Raw genomic sequence first — 16,366 nt, 5'->3', positions numbered from 1 at the left:
TGTCTCCTATTCTCCTTTCCAGCTCCAATATGGTCTGAAACAGCATGTGCCTTATACTTTGCTTGTTAAGTTGTGTCATTTGTGGGTTAAAATGCAAGGTGTTTGGAACAAAGAAAAAGCTGACTAAAAGATACAAACATCAAAGAGATGTTAGTAGTTGTAAATGCACTCAAGTCTCTCAGCCATCTGTGGTCCCCAGTACCTCTGCAAGTGATTACAGACAACACCAGAGTGATGTGCTACTTAAACAGGGAGTTCCAGATCTTACCCTCTATGCAGGTTAGCCATGATAGCCTGGGATAAAGCAGTTCAGCACAATTTCTACTTGTATACCATCAGAACGAAACGTTGTGGTAGACAAGCTGAGCAGGACTAGGTCAGATCCTTATGAATGGAAATTGAATCAACAGGTCTTCCAGTGTTTGATGTAGCTGTGACAAGCAACTCCGATAGCTGTTTTTCACTTCTGTTCACAGCAAATAACAAGAAAAATTCTGCTCCATGATTTTGTGCAAGAAGACCTGAAAAACAGATGCATTTTCATTTCTTGGAAATGGGATATTCCTGTATGACTTTGCACACTTTTTGCTGATATCTCGGGCCATGTGAAAATTCAGGACTCTCCAAAGATCATTGTGAATACTTCCTTCTGGTCCAGGCAACAGTTAATTTCCCTTCTTTTGGAAATGGCCAAGGGTGATTACCACAAGCTTCCTCACAGGCTGGACCTTCTCACCCACGATGGGGTTTGTTGAATACACTCCAATTTAAAGCAACTTCTTCTAACTGCCGGGATCATAGAGTCTTGATTCCTTTTGTGCACCTGTTTTCTGTGAATGTGCAGTAGGTATTAAAGGAGACAAAGAAACCTGCTGCTATAAAATCATATATTAGCAAATGAAAAAAGATTTTCTAGTTGGTGCCATACCAAGACTATTTTAAGGTTAGTACTTCTTTGGTTCTACAATGTTTGTGAGAGTTATTATCCTTTGGCTTTTCTTACTCCTTTGTCAAGGTTCATTTGCAACCATTTCAGCATGAATTGCCCCTGTTGCAATACATTCCATGTCAAGATGTTTTTGAAATGGGCTCTGTATACCTGTTCACCCAGAAAACAGGTAGCTCCTCTGGGTCTGTATTAGAAGAGCGAACGCTTAAAATAGCGAATGCTCTTCTATCAAACTGAAAACTCTGAAACTTTAAAATGTCGAAGGCTTGGCTCAGAGATTTTTTTTTCTCTCCACAGGGAAAAAAATCGCTGATCCAAAAAAAAAAAATGTACAAACACACATCCAACTTAAATATACCAACTCCGAGATCACACCACAGTGGTGAAAACAGCAAAGTCCCCAGAACATCCCAGTGATTTTTTTACCTGGGAAAAAAATCGCTGTTCCGTGCTTTCGACATTTTGCGGTTACGGGTTTTCAAGTTCACTATTATAAGCATTCGCTCTTCTAATAGGAACCCGCTCCTCTTTGGGATCTTAATTTTGTTTTGGAAAAATTAACTCTTGCTCCATATGACCCAGTTCATCATACCGTTTTGAGGTTCCTACCATGGAAAACAGTCTTGTTGATTGCCATGACTTATGAATAAAAGGGTATCTGAATTTCAAGATCTTATGGTGGTTCAGCCTTATCACATTTTTTCACAAAGATGGGTTTCTTTGAGAACTAATCATTAATTTAGGCCTACAGTAGTATACAAGTTTACTTTGCACAAAGCTGTTCATCTCCTTGTCCTCTTCTCAGAACCCAAAAATGGAGGCGAAAGTATTTTTCATACTCAGGATATCCACATGTATCTCGGATGCTATCTTGATGGAACAAAAACGTTCAGAAATTCTGATCAGTTTTTTTTGTTTTTCTTATGAAAGCAAGCAAAAAGGCAACCTGTGTCAAAGCAGATGGTTTCCAAACAGTTGTCTCATGCTGTCTGCTTTTGTTATTCCGCCATAACACATCAGTAGCATGCAGGGTCAAGGCACATTCTGCTAGGGTCTAGGCTTCTTCAGTGGCATTTTGGAAAGAGGTGGACTCTGTAAGTATTCTAGAAGCAGTAAATTAGTCCTATGTGCATACTTTTACAAAACGCTATAAACTATATTCCTCTTCCACGTCTTAGGTTCATAGGTGTTTACTAGGCTGACGACCACAAGGGCCTTTTTAAGTGTAGCCATGAATCCCAAATCTCTGATAAGTTCTGATATTCTTGATAAGTGTAAGCAGGGGCTTGGAAGAGGAAACATTTACAAGCTAGGGCCTGGGAGATGAACCATTTACAGGTTGCCTGTGTCCATTAGAGATATAGGTGCCAAACCAGGGATGAATTTCCTGCTCCCCATCCAGTTGTCCAGATTGCACTTGAATTGGGTTAGGGAAGAACTCTGCTTCACATGGATGGGGAGCCTGTTCCAGAGACGGGATAATCTCTGGGATACAAAACAGTGTAAGAAACTTCTCTGTGTGGAAGATTTTCAGTCCGTATATCTCTAGTTAATCACTGTATATTAATCAGATCAGACAAAAGTAGTAGAAGTAGCGAACTTAAACTCGTCTTAAGTAAAAAAAATAAATAAATAATAATAATAATAAAAATATGTAATTGTACAGAATTACTAAGTATTCAAAAGTAATCCAAGCAAGCTGACTTTGGATTACTATCGAATACTTAGTAATTTTGTACAATTATATATTTTTTATTTATTTGTTTTACTTAAGACTGGTTTAAGTTCGCTACTTTTACTACTTTTGTCTGATCTGATTAATATGATTAATATACAGTGATTAACTAGAGATATATGGACTGAAAATCTTCCACACAGAGAAATTTCTCTGTTTTTGGACCCACTACACTAGTTTAGTGGGTTATTTTGAGACTTCGGGGATACCACAGAGATTACTTTTTTATATAAAATCTCTGGGATACATACCTGCCTGTCCAGCAGGTCGTATTTATATCACAGGCAAGGGTTAAGTCTTTTGAATGGGTAATTCTGGTGCTGTTTGTTTTGTGAATATCCAGGAGGTCCATCAGATCAGAGTGGAGTCCAACAATGCCCTGTATGTCAGGTGTAGTTCTCCCCTAAAAAGCTTGTAGGAAACAGAATACAGGGATAGAGCCTTGAGGTGGTGTGCATAGGACATTTTACTTAAGCCCTGTATTCTTTTAGTGAGGAACCTCTGTGAATGTTCCAGTTGTTGGATATGCCTGGTTAGGTGCATACCAAAGGGGGCATTGTACTCAATGACAGCTCTGGTGAATCTCGAATACAGTGGAACAATGACTTCCTTGGACTTAGATGCCATACCTTTGTTTATAAGTTGCGCAACATAGAAGGATTTCCTCACTACTGTAGGCATGTGATATTCAAAGACTAGATTGCTATCCATGTGTGTCCCTAAGTCTCTGACTACTGGGTCAGCTCTAATGGGTGTGTTGTCAGTATGATCGTTACCAGGGGTGGATGACTTCACAAAGGATACTACTATGCATTTCTTGGCATTTAGTTTAGTCCATGGTTCTGACACTAGTTGTTTGTCTTTGTCAGCCCTTACTGGAGAAAAGTTGTGTCAATGTGGGATTCAGTGACGGCTCCTAATTTGCAGTCATCTGCAAATTTAGTCAGCCCGAAACCACTGGCATTGGACTTGATTTCAGAGAAGTAAATGTCAAAAAGGAGTGGTCCAAGGACTGATCCCTGAGGGATTCAGTTGTGACTGGCCTCTTTGTAGAGGTGAACTCCCCAAGTCTAACTTACTAGCTCCTGTTTGTGAGCCATTTGGCTGTCCACTGCATGGCATATGAGTTTGTACCTAATCACATGAGTTTTTCAACAATGCCTGAGTGGGGTCAAATGCCATGGCCAGGTCAAGGTAGGCAGCGTGAACCATTTTGCCCTCATTTATTGCTTTGGTGGCCTTCTCAAAGTCCACCAGGTTGAATAGGCATTCTTGTGAAAGTATGCTGAAAAATTATGGCATTTTTATTTGGAAATTTGCATGGAGAGGGGGTTACAAAAGTTATTGTGCACACATTTTCTGTGCACTGTGATGTATCTGCCCAGAGATTTTCTGTATTCTGCTTCATCCTTTTGTTCGTTTTATTCCAATAACTCCATGTTTACAGTATATGGCAGAAGATATTTATTATATATTATGAACTCCTAAATGTTTTATGCAACAAGTCCTGGTATTTGTAATGTATATCTTTACAACTTTACTCATGTATGCTAACCTAACCCCACAAAACTATATTGCATTTATTTATAATGTAGATCCACTTCATTCAAATGGACAGATCTGTTTTTATACACATAGCTTAAATTACAGGGCAGCCACGGTGGTGCAGCGGTTAGTGTTGTCGCCTCACAGCAAGAGGTTCTCTGGTTCGATCCTCTGCTGGGGTGCCTTCTGTGTGCAATCTGCATGTCCTCCCTGTGGTCGTTTGGGTTTCCTCTGGGTGCTCGGGTTTCCTCCCACATCCCAAAAATGTGCTGTAGGTGGATTGGACACTCTAAATTGGCCCTAGGCGTGTGTGCCTTATGTGGAAGGTTGGCCGCCGGGCTGGCAACTTGACACCATAAAACTCTACTTCCAGTCATTAGCAGACAGGTGATCCGCTGTGGCGACCCCTAGCCAGGAAAAGCCAGAAGAAGCTTAAATTTCATAACATTGTGGTCATTATCTTTTAACAGAATGGTTTTAGCTATACATCTCAGCTCTCCAGAATTTTGCAAAATGCTCAGATTTTACTAGGAAATTTGTCTGCTCCTCATTAAATCTTTGTTTTTTTCTGACAAAAATCATTAAGGAAATGAAATCATTAAATAACCTGTGACATTTGTAAATGTTACAGACTTCAAATCCTTAAACCACAGCAGAAATGCAAGATAATAGCTGTACCACAGTGTGAAAATGGACCGTCTTCACTTCATTGTTTGAAAAAAATTAAAAAATAAAATCTCTTAAACTTAAAATTAAAAACAAAAGTAATAAATAGCTCAAAACGTCTATTACTTTCACTTTTGATTAAAAACTTTAATAGACTTGGTCACCAGAAAAACTCGGCATTTATGTATAAGTACTTTTGTCCACCAGCTGGACTTTATCAGACCAAGTTCTGAACTCGTGCCAGTGCAAAATCTGTTATTCTATTAACTTTCTAAGTTTATAAGAACAAAATTTAGAATCTGTCCCTGATTCTGATCTTGAGCATTGTTTGTTACGACCATTCTTCATGGTCTGCTTGGACCCTCATCCTTCCTCCTCCCAAATTTTATAAACTATGGTAATCTACCTTCATAGCCAAAGTTACTGCAGCAGTGATCAACTGATGAAGGTAATACAGTTATGTGATTAAACTTAAGGTAACAGTAGATGTGCAAATGATTACTGCTGCAGTAGCTTCTCCCTTCCTCCATGTCCCTTATTTTGTGTTTGGTTTTTCTTTGCTAGGGTGAGAACATTAATTCATGCATTCCTAACACTGATATCTTTCAGGATTCTAAACTCCATCTTTTAGTTGCAAGAGTGGTCTGAAGGGTTTGGCACCCAGACCACTGATTTTCTCCGTGTCTGCTCAAGCTCTCAACAGTTTGAGCATGTTGGAGGTACCCTTAAGCTTTGGAAGCTGGTCAGCTGTTATATTCTAGGCAGGATATAACCCAAGTTAAGGCTGCTGCAGTAGTGATCATTTAAACATTTAAGCATCTGTTTTTTATGTAAGTTTACTTACAGAACTGTATTTCCTTTCTGTATGGTATATTGTATGTATGTACATGTATAACCTGTGCACTTTGTATTCATCTGTGTGTACATTTTTTGGATTGTTGCCAAAGAGTGATCCTTTTTGACTGTGTCAGTACAGCTAGCTAGCTTCCTCCTTCCTCCTCTGTCAGTACAAACACATCCCAGTGATCCAGTAGTACATGAAGTAATCATGTGGTCCTTTAAGTCAGTGGTTTACATGCCTTGTGTATGGATCGATCTTTGCTGTTTTTGTTGCTCATCTGCCTTACTTGTACAGTTGTAATGCAAGTGCTTAGAATCTGTGCATTGGAAGCCCACTGTTAAAGGTTAGGCTGTTGATAATCATATGTATTGTTGTTGCTGCGAAATGGAAGCATATTCAGTGTTGTGTGCAGCCTATATTTGAAACCACATTTCATGATGAGGGATGCTAGTGCTAGTATTATGTGATGCATACTGTTGCATACCTGCTTAAGTGCAAACAGTTACTTCTGCTGCAACTAAGTAGTGAATGTGTGCTACATTAAAGTACTTGGAATTCTATTTCTCTAATATAGATTCTAGATTACTTTATACAGAGTTCACTTAACTGATTTGTTCCTTTTTATGCCTGGCTGCTGCTGCTTTAACTGTTTCTATGATTTAATACTTGGTAATGATAAGTTTTTTTCTCTTTGTTCAGTTTGGTTGAGGTATACTGTGCTAATTCCAGTGACATTCCCTGCAATAGTATGCTATCCTGTACAGTGGCTTACATGCATGTATACTGAGTAGTCCACTGTAAAGATGACGTGCTCCAAACTTTATAAATATGTATGGTGTGTGTGTGTGTGTGTGTGTGTGTGTGTGTGTGTGTGTGTGTGTGTGTGTGTGTGTGTGTGTGTGTGTGAGTGAGTGAGTTTGGGGGAGGGGGGCTGGGGCATCCCATCAACATTAGTCATTGTAACCAAATCATCATATATATGTGTGTGTCTGTATGACTATAATTTAATTTTGATCCTGTTGTATTATACTTTTTATGCATACTAGCTTACACTGTTTAAAATTTTGATATAGAGCTGGGTACTGTTTGCCACTGGTGATGTTCATAAATCCCACTGTTATATCTTTATCTTTACAATGTGAATTTGGTCTTAGAAAATGTTACTTGTATATATTTCTTTAGCACCAGACTTGTACTTGAATTAAACTTGTAAATTTTGATTCCCTGCTACAACAGAACCTACTGGAATAGTACACTGTATAATTGCATTATATAAGCTTCATAGGTGACTACTAGGCTAACTGCGTTAAAGGCCATTTTAAGCATAGCCAATAACCCGAGGTCAGAATCAAACCCTGTACTTTGTGTTTGAGGTGAAGATCTTACCCATTATGCCAAACCCACTTCAGTAAGCCAGCAGTGTTACTTTGGCTCACAGGATACCTGGAAAGGTATTTTTTTCTGTTGGATTTGTGCCCCCTTTCTAAAATCTGCCAAAGTTTTAACGTATTTATTCCAAATAAATTGCATACCTTACTACATTTACAACATAAGCAGAATATATATATATATATATATATATATATATATATATATATATATATATATATATATATTTACACTGCTTCTAAATAGTAGAATGAGAAAGACCCTTGATTCTCTTTCACCTGATTTTTTGCAGTTGGGCTCTGTTTATCAGCTCTTTGTGAGTTATCCATTTGAAATTTGTTGAGACACAATAGATGCTCAAAGCATGATAATTATGTGTTCTGTTCTTTTTTGTTATGCTATGTCATAGCTTTTTGGCAGATGCCTCTTCTTTCAAGACAGACTTCTTTTACACAATGCAAAAAAAAAAAAAAAAAACAGTTCTCTGGATTGAGCAAGTCAAGTGCAGGGTAAATCTGTGTACTAAAATAAAGAAGCCTTTTAAGCAGGAATGATATGGCCAACCTTTCTTAACTAGATAACAGTAAAGGTACTTTTAAGATGTGATACCTGAAAAGCAATTTTTGTACATTTACAGCCCCTGTTAAGACTGGTGAACCACAGCACAACTTGTGGAAAGCTTGAGAAAACTCAAGAGCACTGTGATTTGTCATTAGATGCATAGTATGCTTAGAAAAAAAGGAAAACAACAATATGTTGCTTCTATTTAATAATGACTCCAGCATTTGATATTTAGTATACTCAAATGTTGGGGTTGAAAAATTATCACTCCCTGGTGGACTGGTTATATTGCTATAGTGTGGAGGCATGAGTCATTCTAATTGCACATTTAATCACGCTGCACTGTGAAGACAGGTTACCTCTTTCTGCCATTCATTAAACATTGCATTTTTTTGTTATTAATGTTATTTAAATACAGCTAGTTATAAAAGCCACATTTAAAACTGTAAATTCACCGTTAGCTTAAATAGCTATAGCTTTTGTTCCCACATCATTTATAAAGTGGCATTAATTGAGTCGTGTACAAAAAAATAATTTTTCAACAGAGACATAGATATATGATAAATATTTACAGGTTGTTATGAAGAACTGCAGCAAGTTGGTAAGTGATACAGATGACTAAGAATGGACAAATACTAATAGGACCAGTATTTTCACAAGCGTGTATTAAAAAATTAAAGTACATATGTAACACTGTCAGAAGTCCAAAATGGAATCAGTAAGTTAAAGACAGGGAAGATAGTAGTCCCGGATGCTTCCCAGTGGAATTTATAAATGGAAAGACAAAAATTAGATGAAGAACTGGTTTATATTTTAATAAAACTAAGGAAAATCAGAACTTAACAGGGATGAAAACAGAATAGCAGTACTAACAAAAGGAAAGTAATCCAGGGAATTGTAAACCAATATCTTTACTGAACTCATATAAAAATACTGTGGGTATTTAGCAATTAAAACTGATTCTGTTTTACCTAAAATAATTTAGCACGGTTAGAGAGCTCCATAAAACGAGAACAACTTTTGGTAACTGGTGGATATCTGCTACTTTTATGAAATGGAAAGGGAGATTAAACATAAAAAACAAGTGTTGTTTTTAATTTATTCAGTAGAATAGAGGTTTTATGTCAAACTCTATAGGAATTATAGGAAAATAAGTTATACAGATCCCGGAATAGAAGCCTTAGTGAATAAACATATCACAGAAGAAATAAGGGTTGAAAGAATGACAAGAACAGGTTGTTTACTACCTCTGCTTTGTTGATATTAGAGATAAAAGAGACAAAATAATGTTAAGGGAAGAAGCTTTCTACGAAAGTAAAGGAAAATCACACTACAGGCTGTTTGCTTATGATTGTATGTCATTAGCTGATAATATAAACCAAATGCTAGAAAGATGGTTAAAATATTCAAAGACACTGGAAAATTCTAAGGCCAGGTCTGTAATAAACATAAAACAGTAGTTGTAAGAGTAGCAGGAGGCAAGGATTAGCAACTGACTATTGTAAGATAAAAGATGTGTTGTTTTGCTATATTTAGAACCTCAGCGTTCGTCAAAATCTACTGCCAATCATTAGCAGACCGGAGTTCTGCTGTGGCGACCCCTAACCGGGAAAAGCCGAAAGACAACAACAATTGCAGAAAAAGCCCTAAAGGATATTGCTGATAAAAGTTACAGAAGAGAGAAGACAAGATAAAATAAGTAGTTAATTTGCAAGCAAAAATTCAGTAGCATTGCAGTGACAAGGTAGGATTACCACTACTAAAACAATTTCAGTAACTTATATATAAGGAAAGCCAGAGGCATACTTCTCCCAGACCCAACGTTAAGCTCAAAGAATAGTTAAATTCAGCAGCAATAATCTATAGGTAACCCAAACTGGGCTTTCACTATACAGCATATCTAATTATGAGAAATGTTTCTCATTTTGAGACTTAAAATGTCCATGTTCCTTACAGTTCCACACTGAAAGGGCCAGTCACATGTTTAGTGTTAAGAATTTTATAAATTATGTCCCTGGTAAATAATACTAACTCTCATTAATTCATCAAAAAAAAAAAACTATAGGTATAAAGTAATGAAAGTAACTAATTTAACCATCCTGTAAGCTTCCTAGCCTAGTAGGTAAAACGTAGAACTCTTTCAACACCTTACTAACAGCTTTAACTAGGAAGGAAAACATTTTGGAACATGTGAATAATAATGTGAAATGTAAAAGCACTAGTGCTTTAGCTAAACACATTATGCAAAGTGGAACAGGGCATTCATTTAAACTTTTTGTTTTAGAGTTAATGAGGAATAATATAAGGGAATTTGACAAGAAAAATAGGACTGAGACTTGTGTACAAATGTGGATACTATTGTTGAAAGCACACGTAGAACCAGGGTTGAATGAGAAGGTCTCACTGAAACTCATACTTAAAATGAGACCCTTGCAACATTCGTTTTTTAGTCTTCTCACTAGTGAGGAGATTCATTACCACTGTTTGGTTTAGTTGCACTTGCTATGATCAGTATATTTACTGAAGAAGTAATTGTAGCATCCAACTGCTTTTGTTATAGTTTCGATATAAATAATTATGATTGTTCAATTATGATGATCTTGCTTAAGAGCGTAGGACTTGCATGTATTTTACAGAGTCTTGTTTGATATAATTTTATATTTGATATTTTATATGGTTAAGGTATGGTAGCCTCAGGTTTTAGTCATCACGTTTATTTAATTCTCTCGCTACTTTGAATGTGCTATGGACTAAGTATTGTAGTTTTATAACTTATATAGTTAATGCTTTATTTCATAGTATATGTTTGAAATTTGATATATTTTTGAATATTACTTTCTGTTTTTGTATGTGTATTATTACAGTTGTTCTCTGATGTACATTCTTTATGTAGGATGTTTATCATGGTCATTAGTTATTGCTTCGATTTAACTTGGTATTGAACGTAAGGAAGCTTGCTGATTGTGTTAAATCTCATTCGCCAATGCTTGTCATGGGATTGCTACTTTCAGCCATTTATTCCTGTTAATGTCGCTATGCTCTTTTTACAAGAATGGAATTATCCCATGATTTTTGCTATGTCTGGGATTTTTAAAAAACTGTTTAAGGTACGATGTTTAGATTTGATGAGATCGTGCATCTTTATGACAGCAGTGTTGATTATGTGAGCATTATGGATTTATTGTCATTCGTTTTTGTTGATTGTGGCTATGTTTTAGTTTTTGTGTAAGCAAGGAATGATTTTTTTTATTTTATGATTTAAATTACCCTATTTAAGGTACAATATTTTAATTTTAGATTAGATCATACATCTTTATGATGGAAGGAGCAATATATTTTTTTCCTTGTTTCATTAAGGTATAGGTTTAGTTTAATTTTATGAGAACAGTCCTTAAGAGTGATGTAGACTTTGTTTTAAGAAATGTTCATGCGTTTAACTGCATTATTTATTGATGACTTTTAATGCCTTAATTGTTTTTAGACGTGATTATCTTACCAACTAGTGATGGGCTAGGATGCATTTTTAAATGAGGTTACTTGTTCTATTGTTACAGTGGTCTGAAGAAGCAGAAGTTACTCTGTGAACGCGCTTACCCATCCCTCAATTGGAAGTATTTTATCATGTATGAATCGAGACCCATTCTTGCAGCCTTGTTTAGAAGGGGTTTATGTTTGTTGCTTTTTATACTCCAACCTTAACTGACTGGTCTAAGTTTTTTTCTGTAATACAAGGTACTGCCTAGGTACCTGTTCATGGGAGTATTCACACACACACACACACACACACACACACACACACACACACACACACACTGCAACATACATATTTAAGGCATATTACCCCTTTTCTAGAGCCAGCATTTTTTAAAACTAAACACATACCAATCCCCTAAGTTCATTAAAGGATATATATTATTCAGAAATGGATAAAAAGTGTAGAAAGCATTAATGGATCAAAATTACACAAAATGAGTTAATACTTAATACTGGATGGTAACTGGGGCATGTCTGTTTACTTGATGTATGTACCAGCCTTAAACATAGTGGAATGGAATTGGACTAATAATAAAGGGAGACATTTTTGGAACATACAAGTGAAAAATGAATGCCTTCTATGTGGAGTCTGCATGTCCTCCCCGCGGTCGAGTGGTCTCCGAAAGATATGTGTGAATGGGCGTGCCTATGCTGAAGGTTGGGTGTCGGGCTGGCAACTCGGCACCATAATAATCGACTGCCAGTCAATAGCGGACCGATGTTTCGCTGTGGTGACCCCCTAACCGGGAAAAGCCGAAAAGAACAACAACAGGTGAAAAAATAATAACAATGAAGGAAGTGAAGTAGGAAAATATATGCAGAGAGACCAGATAAGGGAATGGAAACTGGCAGCAGTTGAAGGGAGGTCACTTGGTAATTGTGTCTTAAAGTAAGAAATAAGCAAGGAATGTCATGGAAGATGACATTAGATGATAAATGAGACAGAATGATGAATGTGTATGGATTTAATAAAAACAACAGGTAATGTTCTGAGGAAACATTACTAAAGAGACGGGGAATTAACGAGAATCTACAAGTAATACAGAACAAGAATGGGAGATGGAGTTGATGTCTTGAGATCTCCAAAATGGAAAAAAAATGAATGCATCAACAGATAACAGTAAATCACAGGTTTCAAAGTCATTTAGGCCAAAATGACTATGCAGAAAAAAAATAAAATAGCTGTAACTTGTAGATGTGAAAGCAAACATGCGGATTTAATGCATATGATTTTAATTATATAACAATAGTGTATTTGGATTATGATGTGCAAGAGATGGAAAGTTTCAGGAGAAAAAATGTACTGTTTGTTTTGCATAATACTGACAGACTGAAATTGACAAAAAGACAAGAAATCAGTAGAAATATTGTAGCATTGGTCATTAAATCAGATATAACTATTCAGTGCAAAACAACTTAATACACATAAACATTAACAAATGCCCTTTTCATTTTTTGAGAGACATTATAAAAACTGTAGGTTATATGGAAGACTAGAAAAGGTTAAAAAGACTGGATAATTTCATTATTTTAATTGCTAGAAACTGCAGGTATTAATAGTGTCTTTTGCAATGTGATATATAGATTTAAATTTAGATATTGATACTCTGTACAAGCCTATGTGTATTTCTAACAAACGGTCAACACTGTATGTCCTCATGCTAGCTATGTACATGCTCATTTTCTAAATGATTATGTAAGGTATTGTAAAGCTTTTTCAATCATGTATGTAACTTTGCTGTATTTTATATTCCTTCTAATATCATGTAACTATATTTTGTGTGTTTGTCAAAACTGGACTTTAATGTGAAGCTTTTCTCCCAGTGCTACCGCTGAAAAGGGTTTTATCCCAGTCAGACTTTCCCAGTAAACAAAGATAAATAAATAATGTTTTGGAGCATTATAGACAGACATTAAACAAATATATGATGGTCATATTAAAGACTGCATAAAAAGCTACATTTAGTTAATGTGTTATAATGCAAACTATGAGTACAAAGTATGCCAGAAACTGATTAAGAAAAAGATCAATGTATATAAAGTAAATATCTTGTTTATTCCTGGTGTTAATATACAGTTACTTTTATTCATGTATCAATATTTGTATTTTCAGACTTTTATTAACTAAATTTGCTTAACATCTTTTACATGGCTGTGAAAATGTTCTTAATAAAAAGGATGTAAATAAAATAATAAATAATTTAGAATGAACATGACCATTTGCCTAGACCCTGCCTGAAATGCCTGTATCCCTAGCATATCTATTTTATTCACCAAATCCTGGAATGAAGATGATTAATTGTGTTGACTCTACATTGCTAAAGCAGATGCATTAAAGGATGTTGGGAAGAAGAAAATCTCAGCATGCTGTCAAAGAAATAAAACTCAGAACTCCCAGCTGAAATCAGCCGTGCTGCATGTTATTTATTTGACAGGGCACTCTCCTTGATTGAATGTACTTCGAACAACTGGACGTTTCCTGAACAGAATTTTTTTCTTTGTCAATACCTTAGCATTTTTTTCTGATATCTCTGCCAAAGTAGTAGTAATGCTGATGGAGTGATGGCACTTAAATCACTCGTTACAAAAGATGGCTGTGTTTTGTGGTCCAGTTAAGAATGTCTTATATTTTGTTGCTAGTTTCTTGACTTTGCATACTCTTGGATGATTTTATGTTTTTCATGCTGTTATGCATGTGTTCTTGATGATGCCCATGTTTCACAGCAGTTGGAGTGGTGATGCATCGGACACTTACCCCTTGCTAGTTAAAAGTGGGTAATGCACAGGAGATGCACATTAACCACATGGGAACACTGCACCATCTTCCTATTGTGGGTGTATCTGTTTTTTATAGTGCTGTATAGACTGTGATACAAATGCTATATTCTCTAACTGCTGTTTTTTTTTTTTTTTTTTTTTTTTACTAGAATGTCAACTTTCAGTGTCAGAAATTCACTGCCTTCCTGAAGAGCCATCTGCCGAAGAGGAAGTGACATTATCCTGTGATGTGACTGGACTTTCTTCACCACGGGCCACTGTGAAATGGTTTAAAAAAGATAAAGAAATCCAAAACAATGTTTTAACAACTGAACCTTTACGTGCGAAAGAAGGTTATACACTGAAAGCTGAAATAAAGTTCATTGCAAAGCAAGAAGATAATGGCACTGAATATACTGTTAAAGTACTAGATTCAGAACTAAATACTTCAGCTGATAAAAATTTCGTTTTTATGTTATTCCGTAAGTATCCTTTACTAGTTACTGATTGTTTTCCGTAATGTTTTTCTTTTTGTAGTTTTTTCTTTCTTTCTATAGCTGCCTACTGTTTTCTTTTGTCAGTGCTTGTGATATTTTCCTGTAACGTAAAAACTGACTGATATTATAAATAGAGCTTACTAGTAACAAAAACAATGGTTAATCCTACCAAAGTCTGAGTACCCCAAAGACTAACCATTAGAAGCAGTATAAAACAGAGGTAAGAATACTCTGACAGCTAAACAAAATACGTCAAATTATTATAAGAAGTGTGCTTACTGTTAGCACAGAATACCATGTTATTTTTTATGCAGATGGTGCAAGTTGTATTTTAAGACAGCTGTAAGTACTGCTGCACTGAAACACTAAAACTCATGGTTCAGCATCTCAGAAATGTTATACTAGAGGGCTTGTGGTCAGTGCACAGTTCTTCAGCATTGAAATTTTCCCCTGTGATCCAGCAGCCATCCTACACCTCCCGCCCTACAACAGTAATAACTATATGTTTCATCGCATTGCAGCTCTGCATCAGTAGGATTGGCAGTTACCAAAGCCCTCCTCTCATCTGCATGACCAGTTGCCAGCTGAATGGAACGAACAAATGTTTACAGTATTGTATTCACTCTTTATTATTCCTCTCAGTTACTGACTGGTTATGGAAGTCAGAAGAATCTCATACCTTTTGCCAGCCTATTCTGAAAAGAAGGGCAGTGTGTGTGTGTGTGTGTGTGTGTGTGTGTGTGTGTGTGTGTGTGTGTGTTTATCAAATACTGGCAAGGTTAATAAAGTTGCATGCCTCGTGGGGAATGTGGTAGAGTACCACATTAGGTAATATGACATTTGCTGTGAATGGGAAAAGAGATGTACAGATGGTGTACATGACAGCTTGGAACACATTTGTGTATGTATGTACATGTGTATATATATATATATATATATATATATATATCTCAATCTCATCATCTTCTTTCGGCTGTTCGCATTAGGGGTCACCACAGTGGATCATCTCTTTCCATTTCTTCCTGTCCTCTGCATCTTGTTCTGTCACACCAACCACCTGCATGTCCTCTCTCACCACATCCATAAACCTTATCTTATGCCTTCCTCTTTTCCGGTTACCTGGCAGCTTAATCCTTAGCATCTTTTTCCCAATATACTCAGCATCCCTCCTCAGCACATTTCCAAACCAACATAATCTTGCCTATCTGGCGTAATCTCCAAATCTTCCAACCTGGGCTGACCCTCTAATATACCCTAATCCTGTCCACCCTCGTCACACCCAGTGCAAATCTTAACATCTTTAACTCTGCCACATCCAGCTGTAACTCCTGTTTTTTGTCAATGCCACTGTCTCCAACCCATATAACATAGCTGGTCTCACTACCCTCTTGTAGACCTCCCCTTTCACTCTTACTGGTACTCGTCTGTCACAAATCACTCCTGACACTCTTCTCCACCCACTCCATCCTGCCTGTACTCTCTCCTTCACCTCTCTTCCACACTCACCATTACTCTGAACTATTGATCCCAAGTATTTAAACTCATCCACCTTTGCCACCTCTACTCCTTGCATCCTCACCATTCCTCTATCCTCCCTCTCATTCACACACACACATATATTCTGTCTTAGTCCTGCTGACCTTCATTCCTCTTCTCTCTAGAGCATATCTCCATCTCTCCAGGGTCTCCTCCACCTGTTCCCTACTCTCAGTACAGATCACAATGTCATCTGCAAACATCATAGTCCACGGGGACTCCTGTCTGATCTCATCTGTCAACCTGTCCATCACCATTGCAAATAAGAAAGGGCTCAGAGCTGATTCTTGATGTAATCCCACCTCCACCTTAAACGCATCTGTCTCTCCCACTGCAGACCTCACCGCTGTCGCACT

General features: G+C 36.8%; 1 protein-coding gene across 1 annotated transcript in view; it reads left to right on the top strand.

Moving 5' to 3' along the window:
* Positions 1–16,366, top strand: part of LOC122810505 — a 1,366,849-nt gene that overhangs the window by 1,344,425 nt on the left and 6,058 nt on the right. The window contains exon 12 of the mRNA XM_044082087.1: positions 14,148–14,459. Within this exon, the coding sequence (XP_043938022.1) occupies positions 14,148–14,459 (312 nt within the window). The remainder of the gene's footprint in view (positions 1–14,147; positions 14,460–16,366) is intronic.

The sequence above is a fragment of the Protopterus annectens genome, chromosome 9.part0, assembly GCF_019279795.1.
Source record: "Protopterus annectens isolate FY-2018-M chromosome 9.part0, PAN1.0, whole genome shotgun sequence".
In the NCBI taxonomy this organism is placed as follows: domain Eukaryota; kingdom Metazoa; phylum Chordata; order Ceratodontiformes; family Protopteridae; genus Protopterus; species Protopterus annectens.
This window is presented reverse-complemented; position numbering and strand designations above follow the sequence as displayed.